This window comes from Drechmeria coniospora, chromosome 03 (genome assembly GCF_001625195.1).
Source record: "Drechmeria coniospora strain ARSEF 6962 chromosome 03, whole genome shotgun sequence".
Lineage (NCBI taxonomy): Eukaryota > Fungi > Ascomycota > Sordariomycetes > Hypocreales > Ophiocordycipitaceae > Drechmeria > Drechmeria coniospora.
Window position 1 is genome coordinate 9,587,531 of NC_054391.1, and position 16,932 is coordinate 9,604,462.

At 48.5% G+C, this 16,932-nt stretch overlaps 6 protein-coding genes across 6 annotated transcripts; 4 read left to right on the top strand and 2 right to left on the bottom strand.

Moving 5' to 3' along the window:
• Nucleotides 1–5,478: 5,478 nt before the first annotated feature.
• Nucleotides 5,479–6,728, top strand: DCS_08247 (uncharacterized protein; the record flags this gene model as incomplete). Its single annotated transcript, XM_040805525.1, has 5 exons — nt 5,479–5,492; nt 5,551–5,729; nt 5,800–5,909; nt 5,960–6,417; nt 6,506–6,728. The coding sequence occupies 5 exons, from the start codon at nt 5,479–5,481 to the stop codon at nt 6,726–6,728; spliced, it is 984 nt and encodes a 327-aa protein (XP_040655629.1).
• A 246-nt stretch (nt 6,729–6,974) lies between these two features.
• On the top strand, nt 6,975–7,889 carry DCS_08248 (uncharacterized protein; the record flags this gene model as incomplete). The annotated part of the gene is made up of 1 exon (XM_040805526.1): nt 6,975–7,889. The coding sequence occupies one exon, from the start codon at nt 6,975–6,977 to the stop codon at nt 7,887–7,889; it is 915 nt and encodes a 304-aa protein (XP_040655630.1).
• Nucleotides 7,890–8,841: 952 nt separating this feature from the next.
• Nucleotides 8,842–9,582, bottom strand: DCS_08249 (uncharacterized protein; the record flags this gene model as incomplete). The annotated part of the gene is made up of 1 exon (XM_040805527.1): nt 8,842–9,582. The coding sequence occupies one exon, from the start codon at nt 9,580–9,582 to the stop codon at nt 8,842–8,844; it is 741 nt and encodes a 246-aa protein (XP_040655631.1).
• A 2,973-nt stretch (nt 9,583–12,555) lies between these two features.
• DCS_08250 (uncharacterized protein) lies at nt 12,556–13,389 on the top strand (the record flags this gene model as incomplete). Its single annotated transcript, XM_040805528.1, has 4 exons — nt 12,556–12,566; nt 12,657–12,922; nt 12,978–13,297; nt 13,372–13,389. The coding sequence occupies 4 exons, from the start codon at nt 12,556–12,558 to the stop codon at nt 13,387–13,389; spliced, it is 615 nt and encodes a 204-aa protein (XP_040655632.1).
• Nucleotides 13,390–13,600: 211 nt separating this feature from the next.
• Nucleotides 13,601–13,942, top strand: DCS_08251 (uncharacterized protein; the record flags this gene model as incomplete). Its single annotated transcript, XM_040805529.1, has 1 exon — nt 13,601–13,942. The coding sequence occupies one exon, from the start codon at nt 13,601–13,603 to the stop codon at nt 13,940–13,942; it is 342 nt and encodes a 113-aa protein (XP_040655633.1).
• A 784-nt stretch (nt 13,943–14,726) lies between these two features.
• On the bottom strand, nt 14,727–15,266 carry DCS_08252 (uncharacterized protein; the record flags this gene model as incomplete). Its single annotated transcript, XM_040805530.1, has 1 exon — nt 14,727–15,266. The coding sequence occupies one exon, from the start codon at nt 15,264–15,266 to the stop codon at nt 14,727–14,729; it is 540 nt and encodes a 179-aa protein (XP_040655634.1).
• Nucleotides 15,267–16,932: the final 1,666 nt, after the last annotated feature.

Consider the following 16,932-nt stretch of genomic DNA (forward strand, 5'->3'; position numbering starts at 1 on the left):
CAAGTAAACTTTGCGTACAACGGGAGAATAAAATTTGCAATTGTTTTGATCTTCATAATGCGTATCAAATAAGACTTCAAATATAGATGTTTTTGAGTATAAATAATGAATAATTAACTTGACAATAAAAGTTCAAAATTTTGAAAATACTAATTCAATTCGAAATAAATGCCTAGTAAAAATGAGTTATGTATTATAAATATTTGTATTGAAGAAAGTTGTTTCCCAGTATTTGGTAAAGCATTGAAGTACAATGACCTCTCAGGGGGTATTTCTTACTCGGTACTGTCCTTATATATGTTGTATATATTGGACTGTGTAACCTGATACTTCTTTGCATAATTGAGCTAAATTGTATACAGTACGGGACGTTGTAAAGTTTAATATAACTAGTTGTTCCCCGCACGTATCAATCACTTCAAGATAAAAATCGGACAAAGTTAATTTATTTCGATATAATGATTGTCCATTACTATACGAAGAGTCTAGGTCTAGAGGCAGGTTTAAAATCCCCTGCTTGATAATCGATCAATATTGAATATTGTGTAATTATAATATCATTTTTTTATCATCGTTTAAATAGGGTGCAGTTATAATAGCAGTTATTTCTATTACTGCCCAGTAAGCCTTGCTTGTAGGCGACCGATTGAGCTAGGATACGGACGACGATTCTCTCATTGATATCGCATCGTTGTAATAGCAATCGTTTCTAGCATCCCCCTATCCCGCCGACTAGTAAATACGATAATAGAACTTATCCGATACATCATATTACTATCTCATACTCTTGACAACAAAAAGTATATATCATTTCACCGGCCGCCTCCAATTGCATAGACCAGGATCATGTACACAACGCCGATATTAAGGTTGCCGCTATGTTAGACCCACAAATATATCGTATGACTATTGCATAGACGAAACTATAATATTTACAACACCGATGAGAAGGTTGCAGCCATGTTAGAGCCAAACACGCAATCGTTTGCTTATTGGATAGAGTATTAGTGAACTGTATAGGCTAGGATGATAATAAGGTTCCAGCTATGTCAAAGCCACAAATACATTATGTGCCGATTGCCTAGACAAATATATACAGAACACATATACTAAGGTTGCAGCCATATTATTGCCAAAGTATAACGTTTACTCATTTCATGGACTTGAATTAAAATAGTATACACAACTCCGATTATAAAGTTTCAGCCATGTTAGAGCCTCAAATATATCGTTTGTCTATTGGATAGACTAAAGCATAATTGTATACACAATACCGATAATAAGGTTCCAGCAATATTAAAGCTTGAAATATATCGTAATTCTATTGGATAGACTAATGTATAATTGTATACAGAACACATATAATAAGGTTGCAGCCATATTATAGCCAAAGTATAACGATTGTTCATTTCATGGACTTGACTTAAAATAGTATACACATCGCCGATTATAAAGTTTCAGCCATGTTAGAGCCTCAAATATATTGCTTGCCTATTGGATAGACTAAAGCATAATTGTATACACAGTACTGATAATAAGGTTCCAGCAATATTAAAGCTTGAAGTATATCGTAACTCTATTGGATAGACTAATGTATAATTGTATACAGAACACATATAATAAGGTTGCAGCCATATTATAGCGTATAACGATTGCTCATTTCATGGACTTGACTTAAAATAGTATACACAACGCCGATTATAAAGTTTCAGCCATGTTAGAGCCTGAAATATATCGTTTGCCTATTGCATAGACTAGTGAATAATTGTATACACAACACTGATAATAAGGTTCCAGCCACGTTAGGACTACAACAATATTGTTTTCCTATTGAATAGACTAATGTAGAATTATGTACACAACTCCAATAATAAGGTAGCTGCTATATTAGAGCCACAAATACATCGTTTGCCTATTGGATAGACTAATGTATAATTGTATACAGAACAGCGATAATAAGGTTGCAGCCATATTAGAGCCACAACTAAAAGTCCAGTATTAAACCAAACCGGACGACAAAACTTTGGCGCCAAAGTCGGTGTGAACTTGTCAGGAGACTGGCTGTGTAATAGTACATTGAGTGGGAATACATTATAGTTATAATGTAGTAATACACTAAAAGTATAGTGGTGGATATGCTATCAGCCAAACCGATATGTAACAGTCGAGTCCGTTGGGGGACAGTCAGGTGAGCAAGTGCGCCCCGTTTAAGCGTGAGGTTGTATTCAAGACTAAAGCTTGTCCCTTTTCCAAGTTTTACGGTTCTGTACCTCTTGTAGCCTTGCCTAGGCCCACTCTACCGTCCGGCTTAGCCGATCTTTACCCTTGCACCTAGAGTTAAGTACAGATCAACTTACCAGCTGTAGAGAGGTTGACGTAATCTTCAAAAACCATCAAATAATACAAAAAATGACTGCAAGGCTAGATTAACAATTCAACAACACGGCGACTATTATTGCTCAGTTACACTAGTATAACAGCTAATAGTCAGTCTGTTTATATATAGGACTAGCAGCCAATGCCTAAGTTAAATGGGGACGAGTAAATAGTTTCTATGAGTATAATTAAAAAGATTGTATGCAACTTATCTTGCTGCAACCTTAAGTTAAGAAGTCGGAAGAAGAACAAAATAGCAATCGATTAAAATTCAACCTATACATTTTATCTCTTTTATCTCTAATCCGTTCAACAGTCTGGGAAGTAGTAGTACTATCCAACTTAACTCTACTATAGTATTACCATACATATCTGCAACAATTAAAAGTCTCGGTCTTAATTAGTATAACTATTATGCAACGGGAAGAGTTAACGGAAACGATGTTTTCTATACCTGACTATAACAATATTAAGCTTACAGGCCCCGACTACGGGTCTATATGGTACAGGGTGTTTAAGTCGAAAGTTCTTAACAACGGCGTATAGAAGTATATTAATCCAGCAATTAGCAACTCATTTAGTCCATCGGAAGACCCCGAATTCCTGGCCTTGGAGAAGACTGCGTATGGAACTTGGAAATGCGTGCTTTATTAATTGCTAAGGGTTCTCTTGGAACTTGCAAGATGGTGCAGTTAGAAGTATATCGCACCGAATGAGGAATCGATCAGGTTGCTGGTAACAGTATAATAGGAATTAGTTAATAACTAGGTGTTACGGTATCAGGCTAAAAGCCCGACCGGATAACATAAGACAAAGGGAGACATTAGACCCATTCAAGGAGCGCAAACAGAAAGGGAGCCCTAACCGACGAGTGACAAGTCCTTCGCTGAGTCTTTTAACAAACTCCATTGAGACTCCTAGAGCAGTTGCCTATCGACTCCGTAACAGAGGGGGTGGGGGAGTTGGCGCCCAGGATGTCACGACGCAGACTAGCAGGAAGGCAGTATGTGCAAAGACTGTAGAATTTTCGAACCAAGGAGGAAGAAAAGGGGAAGAGAACGATGAGTGTAGGAATGGGAGAAGCTATATACATGGAGTAGTTGCCGTGTATCACGTGTCACGTGATGCAGAGTATAGGGTAGGCAAGAACAGACGTCGATATACGATATCGTTACACAGGACAGAGGCAAGAAGGCACAGGGCGAACGAGGGCAGGCTCTACTTGGTTAAGTTAAGGCTAAGGTATAAATGAGCCCACACCTGTACTAGAAACTCTAATAAGTGGATAACACAAGCGCCAGGGCCGAGAGCAGTCTTGGGCCGGGCTGAGACCAAAAGATGCTAATTGCAGGAGGCGCAATTACAAAGGTTGCGCTAGGCATAATGCAGCTAGGGACGCGCAGTGAATAAGTGCGGTTATACCTACAGTAAATAGACTTCGAATACGCGCATACGCATATGCAACAACTACAACAGAGCTACGGCCAGGCATCCAGTAGTTGCAACAACTGCATGCCCATGTGTACAGTACTTGACCTCGTGTTCCGAGTACTCTAGCACCATTCGCTCAAGTACAACAGGCAGGCACCGCATACTGTACCATTTGGTAAATATTCAATGTGGGCCAGGTACCGACAAGGGCCATCTGCAGCTCAGCTTGGGTACTGCTTAACAAAAAAAGGCTCCATAAACAGGAAAAGCAGCTATAGGGTAGCAAAAAGAGCTCAAGTCTATGTAGCTCTCTCAAGAAACATGAATAATTCTACCTCAAACATCTATTGGAATCGATCTATTATTTTGACTTCTTTGCATAGCATATGTATTTCTTGCTTGTAATTTAAATACAATGGAAATTTAATATCATGGCTGTTGTATGTGTATGCGAATAGGGTGTCTTGAATGAAAGAATGCTTTTGTACTTTAATGCAATAAGGTTGGTTCAAGTAAAAATGCATGAAAGCAGTATTAGAAAATTTGGTAGAAGGTAAGTACAAAGGCTCGCCTGGTGGACCCATAAAAAATACTCTACGAAGTTCTAATACTTTTGTCAACAACCAGTACGCTTACGCAGGCACCGCATAGGTACGGTGCGCATCATCTGGCAGCATTCGCCCAATGTCTCCAGAGCGGTAATTATATCCGGCCAAACTGAGGGTGGAGAAGAAAAGATTTGGACGATAAGCTGGAATTTTTATGATAGCCATGAGCTACCTAATCGCCTCCGAAGCAAAATTCTCCAACCCAACCCAACTTATAGGAATAGCATCTACGGAGTAGGGTGTCGGGTGTTGGACTACTTATGCACTCACTGCATATGCATTAACTCTGTACTTACTGTGCCCGCATCAACCCTCAGCCTCCGAGTACTTATACTTGCGCAGGTACTGCATATTCAATATGCTCTGTACTTACTTACAGTACCTTCATCAGCCCCTTAGGCTCCGAGCACTTTACTCTTGCAGGCACTGCATGCGCCTGTACTCTGCATCTGCATCGATAATCCTCGTGCTCGTGCTCTGATTATGTCACGATGCGGACTAGCAGGAAGGCAGTATGTGCAAAGACTGTAGAATTGTCGAACCAAGGAGGAAAAAAAGAGGAAGAGAACGATGAGTGTGGGAATGGGAGAAGCTATGTACATAGGGTGGTTGCCGTGCATCACGTGATACGGAATACAGAGTGTAGGGTAGTCAAGAAAGGACATGGATATACGATATAGTTACAGATTACGCTCAAGCAAGCAAAAAGGCACGGCATGCCCATGTACTCTGCATCTGCGTCAACCTCGTGCTCGAACGCTTACCGACAAAGGTGCTTGTTGCACCATTAAGAATCATACGTTTAGATGCACAAGGACTCGGGTTAGGGTTATTCCGAGCAAACCGCCGACAATAGGCACACGGCTTGTTGAATGAGGCCGCCGTGTCTAAGCAGGCTCAAAGTGAAGGAAACGCTCATTAGAAAAGGCCACAATGGCCGATGTCTCTCATGTAGAAGAATCAAGGCCATTTCATTGTTGATACGCATGCCCATGTACTCTGTAACTGCATCAGCACGCTTACATGCAAGTGGCCGGCCGCATCTGCCTGTGCTGACCCCGTTATGTGCAAGTGCCTGTAACGGGGAGGGTGCGTTACGTAATCGTCCGTACTACCACCACGGCTTGCGCAAAAGTTTGCGGCCAGACGACGACGACGACGACATCGAGAACAAGTCAAACGACCGAATCCCTCCCCGTCCGACCGTTGCCGCCGTCCGTCAAGCCAATCCGTCGTCCGTCGAGGCGATCCCCCATCCGTCGAGGCGATCCCTCATCCGTCGAGGCGATCCCCCGTCCGTCGAGTCAATCCACCGTCCGTCGAGCTGATCCGCCGTCTGTCGAGCCGATCCCTCATCCGTCGAGCCGATCCGCCGTCCGTCGAGTCGATCCCCCGTCCGTCGAGCTGATCCGCCGTCCGTCGAGCCGATTCGCCGTCCGTCGAGCTGATCCGCCATCCGTCGAGCTGATCCCCCATCCGTCGAGCCGATCCCCCGTCCGTCGAGTCGATCCCTCATCCGTCGAGCCAATCCCCCATCCGTCGAGCCGATTCGCCGTCCGTCGAGCCGATCCCTCATCCGTCGAGCCGATCCGCCGTCCGTCGAGCTGATCCCCCATCCGTCGAGCCGATTCGCCGTCCGTCGAGCCGATCCCTCATCCGTCGAGCCGAGCCGATCCCTCATCCGTCGAGCCGATCCGCCGTCCGTCGAGCTGATCCCCCATCCGTCGAGCCGATCCGCCGTCCGTCGAGCCGATTCGCCGTCCGTCGAGCCGATCCCTCATCCGTCAAGCCGATCCGCCGTCCGTCGAGTCGATCCCATGACCGTCGAGCTGATCCCCCATCCGTCGAGCCGATTCGCCGTCCGTCGAGCCGATCCCTCATCCGTCGAGCCGACCCCCCGTCCGTCGAGTCGATCTCCCGTCCGTCGAGCTGATCCGCCGTCCGTCGAGCCGATTCGCCGTCCGTCGAGCCGATCCCCCATCCGTCGAGCCGATCCCCCGTCGTCCGCTGCGATGAACCCCCTGCTACGAACACGCGTACGCTGCGCGGGTGCGTGCGGGCGACGCTCGGTGCCCGCTTCGACGCCCCAGCCGGGATGCCGCGTGCGTGCCGAGTGCCGCGCCCACGAGCGTCGTGCCCGCCAGATTGTCGCTCCAACGTGCTGCGGAGCTCGTGCGGTGCAGGCGGAGAGTCGGTCCCGGCCGTGGCCGAGGCAGGCCGTGGGCATCAAGGAGAGGCAACTGCGACTACAGCGACTGCGACTACATCGACTGCTTCGACCACCGTCACCGTTGTATGCTGCCCGAGCCGTGATGACGACCTGGCTCCTGTGACTACCGAAACTGCTCGAGCCACCTTGACTGCTGTGCTGCGGCGACTGCTGCGACTGCTTTGACTGCCGTGACTACTCTGACCGTTACTACCGCGACTGTTGCAACTACTGTGACTGTTATGACTGCCGGAGACCGCTGAAGCTGCGGTGGCTGCTATGCTACAAAGGCCGCCGTGACTGCTGGGGTTGTTACAACTTCTGTGACTGCCGTGGCTGCCGACACTGCCATGACTCCTCTGACTGCTCCGACCATTGTGACTGCCGTGACTGATGTGACTGTTGCAATTGGTATAACTGCCGTGACTGTTGTGACTGCCGTGACTGTTGTGACTGCCGTGACTGTTGTGACTGCCGTGACTGTTGTGACCGCCCTGGATACTGTGACTCCTGTGACGGCTGGAGCCGTTGGAGCTGCTGTAAGTTTTGCAACTCCCACGACTGTCACGACTGTTGTAGCTGCTTCAACCGCTGCGGCTGCCGTGACTGCCGTGACTGCTGGAGCTGTTGGAGCCGCTGCAAGCACTGCAACTGCTACGACTGATGTAACTGCTTCAACCACTGCAACTACCGTGACTGTTGTGACTGCTGGTGATGCTGGAGGTGCTGTAAATGCTGGGGCCGCCGTGACTTCTGTACCTGCCACGGCTGCAGTCACTGCTGTGACTACCATAACTCCTATGACTACTATGACTACTATGACTGCTGTGACTGCTGTGACCAAGGCAACTGCCATAGCTTCTATGATTTCCGTGACTGCCGGAGCTGCTAGAGCTACTATAGTTTTTGCAACTGCCAACACTTCTATTGCCATTACTTTCATTGCTATTACTTCTATTGCTGGTATAACTTTTGTGACAGCTATGGCTTCTGGAGCTGCCGTGACCGCCATGACTGCCGTGACTGCTAAAGTTGCTGTGACTGTTGTGACCGCTGCTGCTGCTGAAGCTGCAGTGACTGCCATGACTGCTGTGATTTGCCAAACCCCCTGCCAGTGCTGGAGCCTCTGGAGGTTGACTGCTGGCGCAGCTGTCGTAACTACTGTGGCAGCCATGTCTACTGGGGGTGTTGTGATCGCATGGCTGCCGTGTCCCATCTTTGTTGCCTACTGTCGTTGGCTGTGGCAGATGGTGCAAGTATCTTGAGTTTTATATACAGCGGCAACTGGTATTTCATATGCAGCACGCCGAGCCGTTTCTAGCAGAGGCACGCCTGCACCAGTATTGGGCTCCTGGTGTCATGAGGGTTTACGGCACTCTGTATGCCGCCTTTGCGGGGCTTTATTTCTGTCATCCGTATGCACCAATCTAAATATTGTGCAGTAATGTATTTACTAAATCGCCAACTGCGTGGTCAAGTTGGTACAGTTGTTGACTATTCCCCAACCTTCTTCGAGTAGTGCCGGAATACCGCCTCCCATCCTGCAGCAGCATCCTACTGCAATGACCCGCCTGACAAACTTGGGCGGTAATACGGTATTTGGTATGTCGAGAAATACTTTGCTACTTAACTCGCATTACACGCTGTGGCCCGTCTTTGGCGAGTGGTGTGCAAGGGCTGACGTGCTGCGGCCTCTTGGACTAACCCAACATGTAACGGAGTTACGTAGGCGTGCAATGCACTTTGTGCTATATTATTCCCATCCATATGCCATGTGAGAAACCATGCGACAATGTTGGGACACTGGTTCTTACGGACGTGACAATACATGCCCGTACTTGAGTGAACGATGTAAGCATGGAGCAAAACTCCATTATCAATATCAATCCAGCGTCAATTACTCTTCTTGCTGCATTGTAGGCATAATATGGGCAGATTCGAGGGATTAGTACTCGCATCCAAGTGGGAGGGTTCGGAGGGGAGGGAGACCCTATACTTGTCCGTACGGATACCCACAGAGCGTACCAAGTAACCAGACCGTTATATGTAGGCTCGACAAGGATTAACGGTATTCAATTAGATGGAAGGCCCGGTTCCAAAACGGTTCATCTCTTGATTTTATCCCCATGTACGGTGTACTCTTATTACTAGTTTTCCGAAACGGTCTTATCGTAATACAGTGCAAGACTGGCTCCTGATTGTATTGCGGCCCTTGACTTAGCAATCCTTGAACATTTTGCCTGTTTCGGCCAAGGAAAGGGTAAACAAGTTAAGAGTTTTGTAATCGGCATTCTTGGTAATCTCAGGCAAGGCGTAGCCTACGATTCTGCTTAAGTTATTCAATGTAGCTTGAAGGCCAAAAATATAAGCTCGAACGGCGCTGCAAGCCTTGTTCTGCACAATGGTCGCCTTGACATCCTCTTTATCCATGGCAGAATGAAGAGCAACGGCCAACCTTGGTAAGTTTGCGGCAGGCTTGAAAAGACGGTCCGCATCGTCCATGGAAAGATCCCCGCGCGATGCATCGATCTTTGCAGTCTTATGCTCAACAAATTGAACAATTGGGTAAAATCTAGATTGAAAGAACTCGCCGTTAAGACTTTGATTGCCCTGGTTAAGCGCGGTAATGGCGGCATCTAGTGTGGTGTCGACATTCTTGAGGATATCGGTGTCGACCTTCGGGGGGGTATTGGTGTCGACCTTCTGGGGGGTATTGGTGTCGACCTTCTGGGGGATATTGGTGTCGACCTTCTGGGGGATATCGGTGTCGACCATTTTGGGGATATCGAGACGTATGCCCTTAAGGATATCGGTGTCGACCATTTTGGGGATATCGAGACGCATGACCTCGAGGATATTGGCGCCAGTATCCTGGGGGTTATCGACACGTATGCGCTGGCTCTGGACGGCAGCGGCAGAGGCAGCGGTAGCGAAAACAAGAGTGTTGGTAAACTTCATGGTAACGGCTTTGCAAGGTTTGATTCTGCCTAAAGATGCGAGGTAAACGGGATGAATGGTATTGATGTGCGAACCGATAGTTGCCCTGGACGAGACCGAGATGCACTTTCTATTTGTACGGAGCGGTGGACACACCTTTCGGCGCTATTACTCGCTCTTAACGTCGGAGGGTAATAATAATACCATGGCGACGGGGATGTTGCGAGTCGCGTAGGCACCGAGAGCCCTGGTCGGACGAGCCATTTACTAGAAGTCTGTGGACTGAGGAATCGTTTTACGTCCGCTTCGTTGCTCGCAAAGATGCCGGAATGGAATATGGAAATGCTGTTTATGCATCTTCGGCCTGCTCGTGCCTGCGCATAGGTCGCGAGTCGCTCATCTCGCGAGCCCTTGGCACCAAGCCTGGTCCGACCCACCAGTACTATGCTCCTTGCCTGGGTCCGTCCCTAAAATTACGTTTCGGGAATCGACAAATGAGGTGACTGCCGGGGCAGCTGCCGTAAAGCAGCTGCTGTGACAGCCATGACTATAGCAATGCGGTGACTGCCGAGGCAGCTGCCGTAAAGCAGCTGCTGTGACAGCCATGACGATAGCAATGCGGTGGCTGCCATGACTACAGCAACTGCCATTACAGCAACTGCTGTGACTGCCATGACTACAGAAACTGCGACTACAACAATTGCTGTAACTGCCATGACTACAACAACTGTTTGACTGCCACTACAGCAACTGCTGTAACTGCCACGACTACAGCAATGCTATGACTGCCATGACTATAGCAACTTCGACTACAGTAACTGCTGTGACTGCCATGACTACAGCAATACTATGACTGCCGTGACTATAGTAACTGTTGTGACTGCCATGACTATAGCAACTGATTCGACCACCGTGACCGTTGTGGACTGCCGGAGCCGTGATGACGACCTGGCTGCTGTGACTACCGAAACTGCTCGAGCTACTTGACTGCTGTACTGCTGCGACTGCTGCGACTTCCGTGATACTCTGAAAATTGTGACTACCGCGACTCATGCAACTACCGTGACTGTTGTGACTGCTAGAGACGGGCTGCTATGCTACAAAGGCCGCTGTGATACAACTTCTGTGACTGCTGTGACTGCTGGACGTGCTTTAAATGCCGGGGCCTCTGCGGCTGCCATGACTACTGTGACTATTGCGACTTCTGGAGCTGTGACCCTATACTTACAGTATGCATACGGATACCCGCAGAGCGTACCAAGTAACCAGACCGTTATATTTAGGCTCGACAAGGTTGCCGGCCCATCTATTGGGGCCAAACAAGTGGCATAGCATATGTTATCGGCTTCCTACAGCATATCGCTACTTTCTGTCGTCCCTATACGAGGAAATAGCACAACGATGGAGATCCAGCTGCAATAGCCTCGTGCTAGGCAACATAATCCAGGTCGCTGACTGCACAAGTACATTCCTACCATACTTTGCTACTACAGTCACTTGACAAATGTGACGATTCAGGTTTGGTAGCGCTACTCCTACAAATCGAATCGACATTTTTGCCACCCCACTATAGTACCTAGGATACTATACTCCGTACAGAGTGCACATAGCAAATACAGCATCCTACTGTAACTGTACGGTAAAGTATCGGCGCAATATCGGTTAAGTGCAGGCTGGAGGAGGTAGTTTCTAACTACCAATAGGTGCTTACGATGCAATGCCTGGTTTTTACCCAAGTTTACAGTACAGCAGGCCCTTGTAGGGATCAAGGGTATTCAGTTAGATGCAAGGCCCTGTTCCGCAAAGGTTCATCTCTTGATTTTATCCCTCAGTACTCTCGCTAGTTTTCCGAAACGGTCTTATAAGTAGTGATACAGCACAAGACTGGCTCCCAATTTTATTGCGGCCCTTGCCTTATCAATCCTTGAACATTTTGCCTGTTTCGGCCAAGGAACGGATAAACGACTGAAGGGATTTGTAATCGGTATTTGTAGCAGTCTCAGGCAAGGTAAAGCGTACGACACGTCTTAAAGAAATTACTGCAGCTTGAAGGCCAAAAATAGACGCTCGAACGATACTGCAAGCCTTGTTCTGTGTAATGGTCGCCTTGACATTCTCTCCGTCCAAGACAGAATGAAAATCAACGGCCAACCTTGGCAAGTTTTGGACAGGCTTGAGAAGACGGTGCGCATCGTCTATGGAAAGATACCCGTGCGATGGATTAATCTTTCTAGTCTCACTCTTAATAAAGTCAATAAGCGGGTAAAATCTAAATTGAAAGAACTGGCTGTTGAGAGATTGCTTGCGCTGGTTGAGCGCGGTGATGGCAGCCTCTAGTGTGGCGCCGACCTACTGGAGGATATCGGTGTTGACCTTCTCGGGGATATCGAGACGTATGCCCTCAAGCATATCGGCGCCAATATCCTGGGGGGTATCGACACGTATGCGCTGGCTCTGGACAGCAGCAGCAGAGGCGGCAGCAGCGAAAACAAGGGCGTTAGTAAACTTTATAGTAACGGCCCTGGAAGCTTTGGTTCTGCTTAAAGGTGCGAGGTGAATGGGAAGAATGGCATTGATGTGCGAACCAACAGTAGCCCTGGACGAGGCCGAGATGCACTTTTATATTTTTACGGAGCGGCGGACACACCTTTCGGCGCCTTTGCTCGCTCTTAACGTTAGGGGGTGATAATAATACTACTATAGCAACGGGGATACTATGGGTGGGTTTGGTTCCTTGTGCGGACATGACGACTCCACCAAATGTTACGAGCCGCGTGAGCACCGAGAGCCCTGGTCGGACGAGCCATGTGCTAGAGGTCCGTGGACCGAGGAATAGTTGGACGTCCGCTTCGTTGCTTGCACAAGACGCCGAGGGGAACGGAAAACGGAAACGCAGCTTGTGCATCTTCGGACTACACGTACTTGCGCCTAGATCGCGAGTCGCTTGCGAGCCCTCCTCGGCACCACGCCCACCTGGTCCGACCCACCAGAACCATGTTCCTTACGTAGGTCCGTCACTAAAATTACGTTGCGGGAATCGATAAATGAGGTGACTGCCGGAGATACTGAGGCTGCGGTAGCTGCTACGCCACAAGGGCCGCTGTAACTGCTGTGATTGCTACAACTTCTGTAACTGCCGTAACTGCGGGAGCTGTTGGAGCCGCCGCAAGTACTGCAGTTGTGACAACTAATGAAACCGCTTCAACTACGGCAACCACCGTTACTTTTGTAACCGCTGGAGCTGCCAGAGGTGCTTTGAATGCCGGGGCCTCTGAGGCTGCCATGACTACTGTGACTATCGCGACTTCTGGAGCCGTAACTGCTGTAGCTGCTCAGACTGCTATGACTTCTCTGACCGCTCGTAGTATTGTGACTGCCGTAACCGTTGCACTTACCGAATGCTGTGACTGCCCTAGGTACTATGACTCCTGTGTCGGCTGGAGCCGTTGGGGCTGCTGTAAGTATTGTACCTGCTACGCCTGTTACAACTGTTGTAACTGCTTCAACCGCTGCAAGCACTGCAACTGCTGCGACTGATGTAACTGCTTCAACCACGGCAACTAACGTGACTGTTGTGACTGCTGGAGCTGCTAGAGGTGCTTTAAATGCTGGGGCCCCTGTGACTGCTGTGGCTGCTGACACTGCTATTACTTCTCTGACTGCTCTGACTATTGTGATTGCCGTGACTGTTGTGACTGCTGCAATTGGTCTAACTGCCGTGACTGCTGTGACCACTGTAAGCGCCGTGTCTGCAGTGACTGTTGGAGCTTATAGAGCTGCTGGGGCCGCTGACTACTATACCTACCACAGCTACTGTCACCGCCATGACTGCTGCCACTGCTATAACTGCTAGTGTGTCTGTAATTTTTCGATTGATCATGACTAGGGCTACTGTAACCGCTATATCTGCCGCACCTGCTAGGGTTCTGTAATTGCTTGATGTATCATAACCAGGGCTACTGTAACTGCAGAGCTGCTGTGACTACCGTAACTGCTATGCATACTATGGCGGCTGTAACTGCTGACTACCGTAACTGCTATGCATGCTATGGCGGCTGTAACTGCTGTGACTACCGTAACTGCTATGCATGCTATGGCGGCTTTAACTGCTGTGACTAATGCAACTGCTAAGGCTTCTAAGATTTCCGTGACTGCCGGAGCTGCTAGAGCTGCTATATTTACTGCAACTGCTATTTCTGCCATTGCTGGTATGACTGCTATGACTTCTGGAGCTGCTGTGACTGCCGTGACTGCCATGACTGCCATGGCCGCTGCCACTACCAGAGCCTCTGCAACTGCAGCTGCTGTGATTGCATGGCTGCTGTGTCCCATCTTTTTTGCCTACTGCCGTTGGTTGTGGCAGATGGTGCAAGTATCTTGAGCTTTATGTGAAGCGGCGGCAGGTATTTCATAAGCGGCACGCCTAGCTGTGCATCAGTATTGGGCCCCTAGTTTCGTGGGGGTTTACGGCACTCCGTACATGCACATGTAATATCCCAGAAGCATGTCTTCCTACAAGTAAAAACGTACTTGTAATGGTCAGTAATACGCCATGCACGATACATTCCCAACTTGCTCGTACGGATACTCACGGAGCGTACCAAGTAACCGATTGTTATGCTCAGGCTTGACAAGGTTGCCGGCCCATCTATTGGGGTCAAACAAATGGCATAACTTATATCATCCGCTTCCTGCGGCATGTCGCTACTTTCTGTCGTCCCTATCCCAGGAAACAGCACAACGATAGAGATCCAGCTGCAATGGCCTTGTGCTGGGCAACATGATGCAGGTCGCTAACTGTACAGGTACATTCCTACTATATTTTGCTACTCCTATTTAGGATGCTGTACTCCGTACAGAGTACACAAAGAAAATACAGCATCCTACTACATCCGTGCTGCAGAGCATCGGCGCAGTACGGGTCAAATGCAGGCTGGAGGAGGTAGTTTCTAACTGCCAACAGGTGCTTACAACGCAATGCCTCGTTTTTCACTCTCAAGTTTACAGCTGGCCCTTGTAGGGATCAAGGGTGTTCAATTAAACGGAAGGCCCCGTTCCAAAACGGTTCATCTCTTGATTTTATCCCTATATACAGTCTCTAGTTTTCCGAAACGGTCTCATGGTACAGCACAAGACTGGCTCCCAATTTTACATCGGCCCTTGGCTTAGCAATCCTTGAACATTGCCCCTGTTTCGGCCAAGGAATCGACAAAGGCTACAAGGTTGTTGTAATTGGCATTCGAGTCGATGTTAGGCGTAAATCGACGTACATCATTTTCATAACCAGCCAATGCGTCTTGAAGGCCACTGATGGATGATTTGACGCCATTACAAACGTCTTGCTGGATAATGGCCGCCCTTACATTTTCAGCTTTCAAGGCAGAGCGAAGAGAAGTGGCTAAGGCTGGGAAGTTTTCGGCAGGAGCAAGAAGACGCTTTGCGTCGTTGAACGGAAGAGGCTTCCCCGATCTATAAATCTTGATGGCCTCGTGCCTAATAGTGGCAGTGAGCGGGAGAATTCGAGATTGGAAAAAAATTGCGCTTATGGTTTCCGGCGAATTGGAATTGCGCTGATTGAGCGTCGTAACGATGGCCTCCAGGGTAGTGTCAACCTGTTCGAGGGTATCGAGGCTGAAACTGCGCTGGTCCTGGATGGCAGCAGCGGAGGCGGCAGTGGCAAAAGCGACGACGTTGATGAACTTCATAGTGATGGATTTCGGTGGGATGGTTGCGAAGAATGAATTGTGTTGATGTGCAAACCACCACAGTTGCAACGGATGAACTTGAGATATTTGTACTTGTAGCGGAAGGAATCTCATTACTCGCACCAGACGCTCAGGGCTACGGCGAAGGAGATGCAATTCATGGGTCTAGCTGTAGTTGTAGATGGAGCAGGCAACAGTCCGCGCGAGTTACGCATGCCAGTTAGTCTGTTGCGAGTTGCGTATGCACCAAGACCACTAGTCACACGTGCTACAAGTTTGGATTAGAGCAAAAGGGGAAATGTATTTGCCTCATTACTCGCGTTGAACGATTCTGCAACAATGGTGCAATCCACAGGTTTTATGCCTACTTGTGGACAATGCAGGCCTCGACTGTTACGAGTTGCCTGCAATTGATGGAACACCAAGACGACGGGGTCAGACACTCTAGTTCGTAGAGTCCCCTAGAGCCAAATAACCAAGTGTACAGATGGCGAGTATCATGTGTTCAGCTTCACAGCACCTGTAGCACATTAGGAAGCGAGATGACATGCACTGTGCATGCATATACTGAGTCTATCCCTGATTCTTTACCCGTTGCAGTATCGGTGTGGGACGGGCGGGTTTGAGGAACTGGGGGACTGTAACAATTACTACTGCAGTAAAACGTGACGATTCAATTTTGGTAGCGCTGCGGAGTGCTAATGCCAGCAATTGAATCGACACTTTTGCTACCCTACCGTACGTGCGAGATTATACTGCCAGCGTACGTGCAGACTGCCTTGTAACCCCATGGCAAGATATCGGCCAAGTCATCTTGCCGCAACCCTAATGATACCCCGTACTCCATGCTCGGCAGCCCTTGCAAATACAGCACATGTACTTTGGTGCCGAGGCAAGTTGATTGCATTTTGCAACTGAGACTATGCCAAGGCTTCCCGCATCGAATGGGATGTAGTTGAACGTAGTGCCGTGGCAAGTTGACTGCATTTGCAACTGAGACTATGCAGGCTTCCCGCATCGAATGGGATGTAGTTGAACGTAGTGTCGTGGCAAGTTGATTGCATTTGCAACTGAGACTATGCCAAGGCTTCCCGCATCGAATGGGATGAAGTTGAACTTGGTGCCGTGGCAAGCAATATGCCACTGAGACTATGCCGGGGATTCCCGCATCGAATGGGCTGTAGTTGGACGTAGGTGCGCTTACCACTGTATTCGGCCTCGCGATTCTCACCACCACCTCCTCCTGTCTTTGCCAAAGTGAGCAGTCAAAGTTTGTGCACCCGCGTGCCTCGACAAATTCGTCACCTGCCATGCGTTTCTCCGCACTCCGTGCATGGCAGCGGCATCAACCTGGTGGCCTCTGCCATTACCCTCTAGCAGGAAATGGGGCGGATCACATCGCTGCAGCCTCCCGACCTCCCAGCCGTCTACGAAAATCGCAAGATTCAGCTTGGCCGTTGCGGCGAGATTCAGGGGGCACTGCTGTGTCCGCCTTGTACCTGCATTCAAGTCAGGGCACCCTCTCACCTGACCATGGCCTATAGCCCTGAATACCTTCAAAGCAATGGTTGAGCCGAGGGATGAGTACTACCATAGAATTAGAGGACTCCCCGAAGCACTTGCTTGCAATTTTACTTGCACATGTTCGCACCGTTCTCACCATTCT